Source organism: Oncorhynchus gorbuscha, linkage group LG06 (genome assembly GCF_021184085.1).
Source record: "Oncorhynchus gorbuscha isolate QuinsamMale2020 ecotype Even-year linkage group LG06, OgorEven_v1.0, whole genome shotgun sequence".
Taxonomy (NCBI): Eukaryota; Metazoa; Chordata; class Actinopteri; order Salmoniformes; family Salmonidae; genus Oncorhynchus; species Oncorhynchus gorbuscha.
In genome coordinates, this window is record NC_060178.1 from 13,174,762 (window position 1) to 13,190,390 (window position 15,629).

Here is a 15,629-nt window from a genome sequence, read left to right on the forward strand (position 1 = left end):
GTGAGAAGCACTCTCTGTCCTCCCCAAGATTAGGGAGACTGTGAGAAGCACTCCCTGTCCTCCCCCAAGATTAAGGAGACGGTGAGAAGCACTCCCTGTCCTCCCCCAAGATTAGGGAGACCGTGAGAAGCACTCCCTGTCCTCCCCCAAGATTAGGGAGACTGTGAGAAGCACTCCCGGTCCTCCCCCAAGATTAGGGAGACAATGAGAAGCACTCCCTGTCCTCCCCCAAGATTAGGGAGACCGTGAGAAGCACTCCCTGTCCTCCCCCAAGATTAGGGAGACAATGAGAAGCACTCCCTGTCCTCCCCCAAGATTAGGGAGACTGTGAGAAGCACTCCCTGTCCTCCCCCAAGATTAGGGAGACCGTGAGAAGCACTCCCTGTCCTCCCCCAAGTTTAGGGAGACTGTGAGAAGCACTCCCTGTCCTCCCCCAAGATTACGGAGACTGTGAGAAGCACTCCCTGTCCTCCCCCAAGATTAGGGAGACTGTGAGAAGCACTCCCTGTCCTCCCCCAAGTTTGGGGAGACTGTGAGAAGCACTCCCTGTCTTCCCCCAAGATTAGGGAGACAATGAGAAGCACTCCCTGTCCTCCCCCAAGTTTAGGGAGACTGTGAGAAGCACTCCCTGTCCTCCCCCAAGATTAGGGAGACTGTGAGAAGCACTCCCTGTCCTCCCCCAAGTTTGGGGAGACTGTGAGAAGCACTCCCTGTCTTCCCCCAAGATTAGGGAGACAATGAGAAGCACTCCCTGTCCTCCCCCAAGATTAGGGAGACAATGAGAAGCACTCCCTGTCCTCCCCCAAGATTAGGGAGACTGTGAGAAGCACTCCCTGTCCTCCCCCAAGATTAGGGAGACAATGAGAAGCACTCCCTGTCCTCCCCCAAGATTAGGGAGACCATGAGAAGCACTCCCTGTCCTCCCCTAAGTTTAGGGAGACTGTGAGAAGCACTCCCTGTCCTCCCCCAAGATTAGGGAGACCGTGAGAAGCACTCCCTGTCCTCCCCCAAGTTTAGGGAGACTGTGAGAAGCACTCCCTGCCCTCCCCCAAGATTAGGGAGACAATGAGAAGCACTTCCTGTCCTCCCCCAAGATTAGGGAGGCTGTGAGAAGCACTCCCTGTCCTCCCCCAAGATTAGGGAGACAATGAGAAGCACTCCCTGTCCTCCCCCAAGATTAGGGAGACAATGAGAAGCACTCCCTGTCCTCCCCCAAGATTAGGGAGACTGTGAGAAGCACTCCCTGTCCTCCCCCAAGATTAGGGAGACCGTGAGAAGCACTCCCTGTCCTCCCCCAAGTTTAGGGAGACTGTGAGAAGCACTCCCTGTCCTCCCCCAAGATTACGGAGACTGTGAGAAGCACTCCCTGTCCTCCCCCAAGATTAGGGAGACTGTGAGAAGCACTCCCTGTCCTCCCCCAAGTTTGGGGAGACTGTGAGAAGCACTCCCTGTCTTCCCCCAAGATTAGGGAGACAATGAGAAGCACTCCCTGTCCTCCCCCAAGATTAGGGAGACAATGAGAAGCACTCCCTGTCCTCCCCCAAGATTAGGGAGACTGTGAGAAGCACTCCCTGTCCTCCCCCAAGATTAGGGAGACAATGAGAAGCACTCCCTGTCCTCCCCCAAGATTAGGGAGACCATGAGAAGCACTCCCTGTCCTCCCCTAAGTTTAGGGAGACTGTGAGAAGCACTCCCTGTCCTCCCCCAAGATTAGGGAGACCGTGAGAAGCACTCCCTGTCCTCCCCCAAGTTTAGGGAGACTGTGAGAAGCACTCCCTGCCCTCCCCCAAGATTAGGGAGACAATGAGAAGCACTTCCTGTCCTCCCCCAAGATTAGGGAGGCTGTGAGAAGCACTCCCTGTCCTCCCCCAAGATTAGGGAGACAATGAGAAGCACTCCCTGTCCTCCCCCAAGATTAGGGAGACATTGAGAAGCACTCCCTGTCCTCCCCCAAGTTTAGGGAGACTGTGAGAAGCACTCCCTGTCCTCCCCCAAGATTAGGGAGACCATGAGAAGCACTCCCTGTCCTCCCCCAAGATTAGGGAGACAATGAGAAACACTCCCTGTCCTCCCCCAAGATTAGGGAGACTGTGAGAAGCACTCCCTGTCCTCCCCCAAGATTAGGGAGACTGTGAGAAGCACTCCCTGTCCTCACCCAAGATTAGGGAGACTGTGAGAAGCACTCCCTGTCCTGAGGTGACACAGCCATCCTGTCTGGCACCTGGAGAAAAAAACTATTCTGAGACTCATCCTTACCCAGTGAGCACAAGACTTTGAAAATATGCATGGAGGGTGGAGGGGTTGTTGTCAGACATCTGAAGAGAAGCAAACACACAATGCCATAACACTCAGAGAAATGTAGCCCATAAAACATGATGGTCGTCGTAACGTCTGACCTGTGTGACCTCCAGATGGGAGATGAGATTGTACGCATAAATGGATACTCCATTTCTTCCTGTATCCATGAGGAAGTCATCAACCTCATCAAGACCAAGAAGACCGTGTCACTCAAAGTCAGGCGTAAGTTCACCCATCCCATTCAGGGCATATCCCAATAATCTACCTATCTTTATGTCATCTAAGTAATTAGACTTCATTTTCAATTTCTGTCTCTTTGCTTCTTTTCTCTGTGCAGAGGTTGGAATGATACCAGTGAAGAGGTAGGGCTGTTTCTCTCTTGGTTGGTATTGTATTTGACAACTTTCTGTTTTTAGCAAAGACGAGATGAGGTGTGAGGTTAATAAAACACCAACGATATATTCTGGATAAGGGGCATCCAGGAAGCATGTGTTATGTATTTCCTGTGTCAGGCGTCCCTCACAAAACATGTTTTCAACCGACCTCAAGGTATCATCCTGGTTAAATAAAGGTTAAATAAATACAAAAATAAGTATACAATTAGATTTCTGTTCTTCTCCAGTTCCACAGAGGAGGCTTTGAAGTGGCAGTTTGTGGACCAGTTTGTGTCTGATTCTGGGGTGAGAATGAGAGTCACATTCTTTTAAATGAAATATTCTCTCATATTCTTTATTCCTTTGGCCCTTCTTCATTCTCAGTTTTGTAATTTAACAAACACTCTTATCCAGAGCAACCTACAAATAAATACTGTAATGCAACCAAGCACATAATTTTCTATCTCTCTCTCTCTCTCTCTCTCTCTCTCTCTCTCTCTCTCTCTCTCTCTCTCTCTCTCTCTCTCTCTCTCTCTCTTTCTCTCTCTCTTTCTCTCAAAAGACGAAAAACAGTGTGGCAGGCCTGGCATCCATGGGAGGCAAGGAGATCAAGGAGAAGAAGGTGTTCCTGAGCTTGGTGGGCACCAAGGGCATGGGCATCAGCATCTCCAGTGGCCCCACACAGCAGCCTGGTATCTATGTCAGTAACGTCAAACCTGGCTCCCTCGCTGCTGAAGTAGGACTACAGGTAAGAGTTTGGCTCTGTTTAGCGTACTGTGAACCACTTTGACATGAGTATCTAGAAATGCATCACAATGATCACCTGCGCATAATAAACTCATAGTGTTTCGTCAAGATCCATGAGAAATCTTACTGGCTAGGAATTGTTTTCCGAACCATGTCGCAGAGTGTTTATGTGAGAAGATCCCATCGAGCTTGGTCCTAGTATGCTACAATGTCCCAATGTGGATTACAATAAAGTGCTGAAATGTGTGTGTGTTGCTGCATGGTTGGTATTGCGAGTTGTAATGTGTTTTGTGTTGGTAGATTGGTGACCAGATCGTCGAGGTGAACAGGGTGGAATTCACTAATCTGGACCACAAAGAGGTAGGACACACAAAATGCAAACAAAGGTTTGATACCTCCAGAATACAGTTTTTGCTTGGTAAATAATACATTTGCTTGGTAAATAATAAACTTTATTTTGTGTTTATTGCTTAGTAAAGTTTAATCTCTATTGTGTCTGCAGGCTGTCAGAGTTCTGAAGAGCAGCAGGAGTCTAACCATCACAGTTCTTTCTGGTGCTGTAAGTACACCGTCAACTGCTATGAATAGTGCTTCCTTACAGGAATAGTCCACTCAAAAACGATCTTTTTCATTTTTTAAAATTAGTCCATTGTCGATACAGTCCCAAAAATGTTTTTTATGTCATCAGTTTTCAATATATAGCACTTTCAAGAAGCAAAGTGCAGAATGCGACATCATTATGAAGATGCAATTCCACAACTTATCTGCAGCAGCATACCCCTAACAACTTGCTAGACCCCTAATAACTTAGTATATCCATAACAATTTGCTATACCCCTAATAACATACTACAGTATACCCATAATGACTTACTATACCCATTACGACTTGCTATACCCCTAATGACTTACTATACCCCTAACGACTTGCTAAACCCCTTATCATTTACTACGGTATACCCATAAGGACTTACTATACCCCTGACAACTTACTATACCCCTAACGACATACTATACCCCTAATAACTTACTACAGTATACCCATAAATGACTTACTATACCTTTAATGAATTACTATACCCCTAACGATTTACAATAGCCCTAATAGCTTACTACAGTATACCCATAAAGACGTACGATACCCATAAAGACGTATGATACCCATAAAGACTTACTAAACCCCTAACAACTTGCTATACCCCTAATAACTTACTACAGTATACCCATAATGACTTACTACACCCCTAACAACTTGCTATACCCCTAATAACTTACTACAGTATACCCATAATGACTTACTACACCCCTAACAACTTGCTATACCCCTAATGACTTACTTCAGTATACCCATAATGACTTACTATACCCCTAACAACTTGCTATACCCCTAATAATTTACTACAGTATACCCATAATGACTTACTATACCCCTAACGACTTACTATACCCCAAAATGATTTACTATACCCCAAACAACATTTACATTTACATTTACATTTAAGTCATTTAGCAGACGCTCTCATCCAGAGCGACTTACAAATTGGTGCATTCACCTTATGACATCCAGTGGAACAGTCACTTTACAATAGTGCATCTAAATCTTAAAGGGGGGGGGGGTGAGAGGGATACTTATCCTATCCTAGGTATTCCTTAAAGAGGTGGGGTTTCAGGTGTCTCCGGAAGGTGGTGATTGACTCCGCTGTCCTGGCGTCGTGAGGGGGTTTGTTCCACCATTGGGGGGCCAGAGCAGCGAACAGTTTAGACTGGGCTGAGCGGGAGCTGTACTTCCTCAGTGGTAGGGAGGCGAGCAGGCCAGAGGTGGATGAACGACTTACTATACCCCTAACGACTTACTATACCCATAATGACTTGCTATACCCCTAATGACTTACTATACCCCTAATGACTTACTATACCCCTAACAACTTGCTATACCCCTAATAGCTTACGACAGTATACCCATAATGACTTACTTTACCCATAATGACTTACTATACCCCAAACGACTTACTATACCCCAAACGACTTACTATACCCCTAATGACTTACTATACCCCGTAACTTACTCTACACCTAATGACTTGCTATACCACTAACGACTTACTATACCCCTAACGACTTGCTATACCCCTTAAAACATACTAATATATAATATAATAATATATGCCATTTAGCAGACGCTTTTATCCAAAGCGACTTACAGTCATGTGTGCATACATTCTACGTATGGGTGGTCCCGGGGATTGAACCCACTTCCCTGGCGTTACAAGCGCCATGCTCTACCAACTGAGCGACTTACTTTACACATAATGACTTACTATACCCCTAGCGATTTACTATACCCATAATAACTTACTATACCTCAAACTGCTTACTATACCCCTAATGACTTACTATACCCCTAATGACTTACTATACCCCTAATGACTTACTATACCCCTAACTTACTACAGTATACCTATAAATATTTACTATACCCCTAATGACTTGCTATACCCATAATTACTTGCTATACCCCTTAAAACATACTACAGTATACCCATAATGACTTACTTTACACATAATGACTTACTATACCCCTAGCGATTTACTATACCCATGATGAATTACTATACCTCAAACTGCTTACTATACCCCTAATGACTTATTATACCCCTAACGGCTTACTATACCCCAAACGACATGCTATACCCCTAACAACTTGCTATATCCCTAACGGCTTACTACAGTATACCTATAACGACTTACTATACCCATAACAACTTACTATACCCATAATGACTTACTATACCCCTAACGACTTACTATACCCCTAACGACTTACTATACCCCTAATGACTTACTATACCCCTAACGACTTACTATATATACCCTTAACAACTTACTATACCCCTAACAACTTACTATACCGCTATTAACTTACTACAGTTTACCCCTAATGACTTACTATACACATAACGACTTACTATACCCTTAACAACTTACTATACCCCTAACAACTTACTATACCGCTATTAACTTACTACAGTTTACCCATAATGACTTACTATACCCCAAACGACTTACTATGCCCCAAATGACTTACTATACCCCTATCATCTTGCTATAACACTAATGACTTATTTTACCCCGAACAACTTTCTATACCCCTAATGACTTACTATACCCCTAATGACCCCTAACAGCTTTCTATACCCCTAATGACCCCTAACAGCTTACTATACCCCTAATGACTTACTACATTATACCCATAATGACTTACTATACCCATAATGACTTACTATACCCCTAATGACTTACTACAGTATTCCCATAATGACTTACCTTACCCATAATGACATACTATACCCCTGACAACTTACTATACCCCTAATGACTTACTTCAGTATACCCATAATGACTTACTTTACACATAATGACTTACTATACCCCTAACGACTTGCTATACCCCTAACAACTTACTACAGTATACCCCTAACGACTTGCTATACCCCTATTAACTTACTACAGTTTACCCATAATGACTTACTATACCCCAAACAACTTACTAAACATCTAATGACTTACTATATACCAAATGACTTACTATACCCCTAACAACTTGCTATACCCTAACAACTTACTATACCCCGAATGACTTACTATACACCTAACGACTTACTATACCCCTAACGACTTACTATACCCATAACGACGTACTATACACCTAACGACTTGCTATACCGCTATTAACTTACTACAGTTTACCCATAATGACTTACTATACCCCAAACGACTTACTATACCCCTATCATCTTGCTATAACACTAATTACTTATTTTACCCCTAACAACTTTCTATACCCCTAATGACTTACTATACCCATAATGACCCCTAACAGCTTTCTATACCCCTAATGACTTACTATACCCCTAATTACTTACTATACCCCTAATGACTAACTATACCCCTAATGACTTACTACAGTATACCCATAATGACTTACTATACCCCTAATGACTTACTATACCCCTAATGACTCACTATACCCCCAATGACTTACTACAGTATTCCCATAATGACATACTATACCCCTAACAACTTACTATACCCCTAATGACTTACTATACCCCTAACAACTTACTATATCCCTAATGACTTACTATACACCTAATGACTTACTACAGTATACCCATAATGACTTACTACACCCCTAACAACTTACTATACCCCTAATGACTTACTATACCCCTGACAACTTACTATATCCCTAATGACTTACTATACACCTAATGACTTACTACAGTATACCCATAATGACTTACTACACCCCTAACAACTTACTATACCCCTAATGACTTACTATACCCCTGACAACTTACTATATCCCTAATGACTTACTATACACCTAATGACTTACTACAGTATACCAATAATGACTTACTACACCCCTAACAACTTACTATACCCTTAATGACTTACTACAGTATACCCATAATTTCTTACTTTACCCCTAACAACTTACTATACCCCTAATGACTTATTATACCCCTAACGACTTACTATACACCTAACAACTTATTATAGCCCTAACTACTTACTATACCCCTAAAGACTTGCTATACCCCTAATGGCTTACTACAGTATACTACAATATATATAGTCCAAAAATGGATGTAGCAATTGCAGATTTCCCCTTTAAGACCTGATAATGATCAATTCTCATTTCCACCTCTAGACAGCAAGTAAATTGAAAGAATAAATAGTATATGTGAATATTTTATGCGATTGTTATTCTCTTATCTCCCGCTCTCACTACATCCATCCGTGTGTTGTTATTTCCTTGTGAAATGGCACTTCTGTTCCAGTTCATCACAGATCAGTGATTGGAACACTCTTACACCCCCTTTCTGCTGTCTGTCTGTCTGTCTGTCTGTCTGTCTGTCTGTCTGTCTGTCTGTCTGTCTGTCTGTCTGTCTGTCTGTCTGTCTGTCTGTCTGTCTGTCTGTCTGTCTGTCTGTCTGTCTGTCTGTCTGTCTGTCTGTCTGTCTGTCTGTCTGTCTGTCTGTCTGTCTGTCTGTCTGTCTGTCTGTCTGTCTGTCTGTCTGTCTGTCTGTCTGTCTGTCTGTCTGTCTGTCTGTCTGTCTGTCTGTCTGTCTGTCTGTCTGTCTGTCTGTCTGTCTGTCTGTCTGTCTGTCTGTCTGTCTGTCTGTCTGTCTGTCTGTCTGTCTGTCTGTCTGTCTGTCTGTCTGTCTGTCTGTCTGTCTGTATCTCTGTATCTCTGTATCTCTGTTTGTTTGTCCCGCACAGGGCAGTGAGTTGTTTATGACAGGCGAGGAGCGTCTGGCGGTGGAGGCTCGCAGGGAGGTGGACAGACAAGAGCTGATGCAACAGAAGAGGGTTGCCCTACAGACCAACAAGATCATTAAGGAGCAGCAGGAGAAGGAGAGGCAGTGAGTGGATATTGATTGGTTGATTAAAATTGGATATTTGGTTCTACTTTTAACAATGTTTGATTCCATTGTCCTCCAAGAGTTGCTGAATCTCCTCTCTACTTCACAGTTTGCTCCTCAATTCATAACGAGGTAGCAGCGGATGATCCCTTACCAAAAACACCATGGAACCACACAAGTGGATATAGGGCATTCCAAATCATCAAGTGTAACTCAAAGAAGTGATCAAACATATTTCCATTGTGGTGCTTAGAGCCAAATATGCTATAAAATCGTTTTCATGCCAAACAATGTTGGGGAGATTGGACAGAAACACTCAGAAAAAACACTTGATGATTATAGATTAGTGTATTCAGAGAGCTGAAGCTTTACCATTTGGTGGTAAACTGATCAATGTCCTTTCATCAAAAGTTATTGTTGTCTGTGCATATGCTTTATGCTTTATGCACACACAGAGAGAGAAAACATAGGGACTATAGAGACTCAGAGCTAGAAAATTGTAGATCTTACACTGCAGTTGAAGAACAATGGGAAAGTAATTCTGCGTTGAGAAAATGGCCCTTGAATGTTTTGATACAACTACTGGAGAGCTCTTCTTTGTTTACACCCATTCAGCATCGTTCACACCCTCTAAGCCTTGGCCCCACCCATCTCTTTAAGGATTCACATGTGAGGCCACTTGATAAACAGAGTGATTAGTTTAATAAACAACCAAAGATTTCAAGACTAAAAGTGGTGAAAGTAGTGGTCCTTCTGTAGCTCAGTTGGTAGAGCATGGCGCTTGTAACGCCAGGGTAGTGGGTTCGATCCCCGGGACCACCCATACGTAGAATGTATGCACACATGACTGTAAGTCGCTTTGGATAAAAGCGTCTGCTAAATGGCATATATTATTATTATATTATTATTATAGTAGCCTACAATAAAGAAAAACTCCAGGTAAATATACACTTTATCGAGTCTTTGCCTATATCCTAATCTGACTTTGGTGCAGGTCATGTTCTTCACATAACCATCTCTGGTAAACACACACTATATCAAATCAAATGTTTATTTGTCACATGCACAGGATACAGAAGGTGCAAACAGTACAGTGAAATGGTTACTTCCATAGTAGCAATGTCAAAAACAGAAAGTGTCTAGATACAAATATTTTATAAATATATTATATTTATTAGATGACGCTTACCTGACACACTTGTCTAAATTGATGGATCATGTGAAGGAAATGTTATAACCACCTCCCAGCCACATCTAGCTAAGTGGATGGGTCACTATTGTCTGGACATGTACACATGTTCATTAATCTTGATACTACCCATCCCGCATGCGGGAGCGTAATCATAGCCTTAAACTAATTAGCATAACGCAGCGGACATAAATCTTCCTAGACAATTTTCCTATTCATGAAAATCACAAATGAAATATATTGAGACACAGCTTAGCCTTTTGTTAATCACACTGTCATCTCAGATTTTTAAAATATGCTTTACAGCCAACGCTAGACAAGCATTTGTGTAAGTTTATCATGGCATAATGCTATGCTAGGCTCTGCTAGCATCAGGCAACATTTTCACGAAAATAAGAAAAGCAATCAAATTAAATCATTTACCTTTGAAGAACTTCGGATGTTTTCACTCAGGAGACTCCCAGTTAGATAGCAAATGTTCCTTTTTTCCAAAAATATTATTTTTGTAGGCGAAATAGCTCCGTTTGTTCTTCACGTTTGGCTGAGAAATCGACCGGAAAATGCAGTCACTACAACGCCAAACTTTTTCCCAAATTAGCTCCATAATATCGACAGAAACATGGCAAACGTTGTTTAGAATCCATCCTCAAGGTGTTTTTCACATATATATTTGATAATATATCCGTCGGGACAATTGGTTTCAAATAAGAACCGATTGGAAAAATGGCTACTTGTGTACTTTACGCAAGATTTTCTGCCGGAGCCATCATGTGACCACTTGCTAAATGTGGTCCCTTACGGTTATTCTTCAACATAAATGCGTAAAAAGACGTCACAATGCTGTAGACACCTTGGGGAATACGTAGAAAATGTAAGCTCATTCGTAGCTCATTCACAGCCATATAAGGAGTCATTGGCATGAGGCAGTTTCATTGGCATGAGGCGGCACTTCCTGATTGGATTTTTATCTGGGTTTCACCTGTAACATCAGTTTTGTTGCACTCACAGACAATATCTTTGAAGTTTTGGAAACGTCAGAGTGTTTTCTATCCAAAGCTGTCAATTATATGCATAGTCGAGACAAAATATCCCGTTTAAAACGGGAACGTTTTTTATCCAAAAATTAAAATACTGCCCCCTAGTTATAAAAGGTTAAATACAATAGATGGTCGTAATCACCCGCAGACACACCTGGCTAAATTGATGGGTCATTTACATATGTAGTCTTTTGTCTTTTGTTTAGACATGTAGCAAGCTAGATAGCTAAACAATGCACAGGCATAATCCCAACTCAAATTACTACCAAGCAATGCAAAAATTGCCATTGCTGTAGTATGAATCTCCAGGTAGCTAAAGCTAACCAACCAGGTTCAATGTTAGTTAGCTAACATTAGGGTATAACTAAGAATGCAAATGGATTTATGATTCAAATAATATTACTACACAGATCATACACGTAACATTAGTTAGCGAGCCAGCAAGCTAATGTTTGCTAGCGAACAGTACGCTTTAACTTGCAATGAAAATGACTTTCTGAAAAAATTAGAAACTTAGAATGTCTGAAAATGTAGCTAGACTCTTCCCCTTATACATGGATGAACGCTTCACGGCAGACTGGAACCATTTAACTCGTTTAACGTTTTGTTTGTAGTTATGTCTTGTTTGGCCAGCGTTGTGTCAAGTCACTCCGATGGCTAACGTTATATACAGTGCATTCGGAAAGTTACATTACAGCCTTTTTGTTACATTACAGCCTTATTCTAAAATTGATTAGAGAGTTTTTTACATTACTTTCATAGTGAATGCATTAATGTTACACTGGCACTATCTCCAGAAGAATAGGCTGAACTTATATCTCAGTGTGATAGATAGCCCATACATGTTTATGTTGTTACCATGTGTTTCTTTGTGTTGTGAATAGGAGAAAGATTGAGATTTCTCAGAAGAATGCTGAGGAAGAGGAACGCTACCAGAAGGAAATGGAGAAGTGAGTTCACCTTGCTTTGCATGTTGACTGTTGTTTCTATAATATATGTATTTTGTATATTTTGTATTTTGTACAATAATGTTACGCACAATAACATATTCTACTCATAGAGAAACAGACGGATCAGACAGGGACTGGGAGAAACAGACAGATCAGTCAGGGACTGGAATAGATAGATGGATCAGTCAGGGACTGGGAGAAACAGTCAGATCAGTCAGGGACTGGGAGAAACAGACAGATCTGTCAGGGACTGAAATAGATAGATGGATCAGTCGGGGACTGGGAGAAACAGACAGATCTGTCAGGGACTGGGAGAAACAGACTGACAGGTCATTCAGGGACTGGGAGAATGACATAAAGGGAACCCAGGATCCATCTAAACTTCACAGACCATCTAGTTAAAATAAAAGCGTGTGTGCGTGTTTAGGATCGATGCTACGGAGAGGAAGCACAATGGGGAGTGGGAGGAGGACTGGGCCCCTGGAGAACAAACCAAAACCAAGAGTCCCTCCCCTGCCCGGCACAAAATCAACACCCCACCCCCCGAGTCCAAGAGCTCTGGTAAGGAGAAGGGAACAGTCGTTACCTCTATAGATGAATGAATAGATTCCAACAGGGACCTGTAGAGCAGCAGGACCAGTAAGGGCCTAGACTTACAGTTGTGTTGAACCTCTCTGCCTGCTGTCTGTCTCCTGTCTTCTTTCTCTGTGTGCCGTGCTTTCTGACTTCCTTCACTTCCAGACTATGGAGCCAGCTCTTTTCAGGCTGACGACAATGATGAGGAGGAAGAGGAGGAGGAGGAGGAAGAAGAAGGGAGAGAAGTGAGTGACTGAGTCTCACAGTATACCGACACATCTCAGAGTCAGAGACACGTTTCAATACCACTGACAACATGCTCGATTTCCTTTGACAACCAAAACCTATTGACATTTTCCTATACTGTCCATTAACAGTGCTAGCCTGGATGCTAGGCTGTTTTTGCTTTAGCTAGCTTGTCTTGTGTTTCCTAAACTGCCTAGAATCCAAGAGGGTGTTATATTTCTCAATACAACCCCTTGAGCTTTCTTTCTTTCTGTTGTGAGCATTGGATTCAGTTCACCAACTATAGTCAATGTTTTTTTTCTAGATTTGCTCAAGTTATTCTGTGCCTTGCTAGGATTTGCGTCTGTCTGGGTATCAGAGTGACTCTGGTTGATGTTGTTTTTACAGTGTAGCATTGGAATGGTTTAAGCACTATGAAGGGAAGCACACTCCGCAAGGTATTCTGTACGGTCGCAGTTTGGTGTGCTGTGAGTGTGTTCTCTCGAAGCTAACACATATGCAGTGCCTTCAGAAAGTATGCATACTCCTTGACTTACTCCACATTTAGTAGTGTTACGACCTGAATTCAAAATGGATTACATTTATGTTTTTCTCACCCATCTACACACACTACCCCATAATGACAAAGGGAAAAAGTTTGTTGAAATTTTTGCAAATTTATTAGAAACGAAATAAACAAGTATTCACTCCCCTGAGTCAATACTTTGTAGAAGCACCTTTGGCAGAGATTACAGTCTTTCTTTGAGAGTCACTCTGGGCTCCCAAGTGGCACAGCAGTCTAAGGCACTGCATCTCAGTGAAAGAGGCGTTACTATAGTACCTGGTTCGAGTCCAGGCTGTATCACAGCTGAGTGTGATTGGGAGTCCCATAGGGCGGCACACTTGGCCCAGAATTGTCCGGGTTTGGCCGGAGTAGGCTGTCATTGTAAATAAGAATTTGTTCTTAACTGACTTACATTTACATTTAAGTCATTTAGCAGACGCTCTTAAATAAAGGATTAAAAACATAAAAAGAAGAGCTTTTAACAACTGGATTGTACAATATTTGCACGTTAGTCTTGCCATAGATTTTCAAGCCGATTTAAGTCAAAACTGTAACTTGGCCACTCAAACGGCTCTCCTGTGAAGTCGTGACTTGCGACATACGTGACTTGCGACATATTATTTCCTGAATCGGGTCACATTTGTAAAAAATGTCTAAAAACATAATTCCACTTTGACATTGTAGAGTATTGTGTGTAGGCCAGTGACACAAAATCAATTTTAAATTCAGGCTTTAACACAACAAAATGTGGAAAAAGTCAAGGGGTTTGAATACTTTCTGAATGCACTGTAGTTAACTTGACTTCTTTACTGGTCCTGTCACCACAATGCTGCGGTAGTTATTAACCTATATTGTGATGGCCGTCAGTCTCTGTTGGAAGTTGGAAAACGTTCTTGTACTGTATCGTTTTTTGCATAATTTGTCGTTTGTCGTGGAATCATCGGTTCTGGTTTCTCCCTGCTTTCTATAATTCTAAACTTTACTGGCGCCTCAAAAAGTAGAGAAGAAGAAGGTGTCCAACATTGACAGAGGAAGAACAAGAAAGATATGGAGTTTGAGCTGAAGCTGGCTGCAGAGAAGGAGGAAATATATGAACGAGAGAAACAGCTGAAGATCAGTAGACTGGTGCAGGAGGTAGGAGTAATGATCTGACTGGTGGAGGAGGTAGGAGTAATGATCTGACTGGTTTAGAAGGTAGGACTAAGGATCTGGCTGGTGCAGGAGGTAGGAGTAATGATCTGACTGGTTTAGAAGGTAGGACTAAGGATCTGGCTGGTGGAGGAGGTAGGAGTAATGATCTGACTGGTGGAGGAGGTAGGAGTAATGATCTGACTGGTGGAGGAGGTAGGAGTAATGATCTGACTGGTGGAGGAGGTAGGACTAATGATCTGACTGGTGGAGGAGGTAGGAGTAATGATCTGACTGGTTTAGAAGGTAGGACTAATGATCTGACTGGTTTAGGAGGTAGGAGTAATGATCTGACTGGTGGAGGAGGTAGGAGTAATGATCTGACTGGTGGAGGAGGTAGGAGTAATGATCTGACTGGTGGAGGAGGTAGGAGTAATGATCTGACTGGTGGAGGAGGTAGGAGTAATGATCTGACTGGTGGAGGAGGTAGGAGTAATGATCTGACTGGTTTAGGAGGTAGGAGTAATGATCTGACTGGTGGAGGAGGTAGGAGTAATGATCTGACTGGTGGAGGAGGTAGGAGTAATGATCTGACTGGTGTAGGAGGTAGGAGTAATGATCTGACTGGTGGAGGAGGTAGGAGTAATGATCTGACTGGTGGAGGAGGTAGGAGTAATGATCTGACTGGTGGAGGAGGTAGGAGTAATGATCTGACTGGTGCAGGAGGTAGGAGTAATGATCTGACTGGTTTAGAAGGTAGGAGTAATGATCTGACTGGTGGAGGAGGTAGGAGTAATGATCTGGCTGGTGCAGGAGGTAGGAGTAATGATCTGACTGGTGGAGGAGGTAGGAGTAATGATCTGACTGGTGGAGGAGGTAGGAGTAATGATCTGACTGGTGGAGGAGGTAGGAGTAATGATCTGACTGGTGGAGGAGGTAGGAGTAATGATCTGACTGGTTTAGAAGGTAGGACTAAGGATCTGGCTGGTGGAGGAGGTAGGAGTAATGATCTGACTGGTGGAGGAGGTAGGAGTAATGATCTGACTGGTGGAGGAGGTAGGAGTAATGATCTGACTGGTGGAGGAGGTAGGACTAATGATCTGACTGGT

At 42.7% G+C, this 15,629-nt stretch overlaps 1 protein-coding gene across 1 annotated transcript in view; it reads left to right on the forward strand.

Moving 5' to 3' along the window:
• The window catches only part of LOC124037569 (harmonin-like), a 41,081-nt gene that overhangs the window by 5,742 nt on the left and 19,710 nt on the right, over positions 1 to 15,629 (forward strand). Inside the window, exons 5-14 of the mRNA XM_046352393.1 lie at positions 2,412 to 2,520; positions 2,636 to 2,660; positions 2,921 to 2,978; positions 3,235 to 3,420; positions 3,720 to 3,779; positions 3,922 to 3,978; positions 8,708 to 8,850; positions 11,961 to 12,026; positions 12,454 to 12,587; positions 12,768 to 12,847. Coding sequence (XP_046208349.1) covers positions 2,412 to 2,520; positions 2,636 to 2,660; positions 2,921 to 2,978; positions 3,235 to 3,420; positions 3,720 to 3,779; positions 3,922 to 3,978; positions 8,708 to 8,850; positions 11,961 to 12,026; positions 12,454 to 12,587; positions 12,768 to 12,847 — 918 coding nt within the window. The remainder of the gene's footprint in view (positions 1 to 2,411; positions 2,521 to 2,635; positions 2,661 to 2,920; positions 2,979 to 3,234; positions 3,421 to 3,719; positions 3,780 to 3,921; positions 3,979 to 8,707; positions 8,851 to 11,960; positions 12,027 to 12,453; positions 12,588 to 12,767; positions 12,848 to 15,629) is intronic.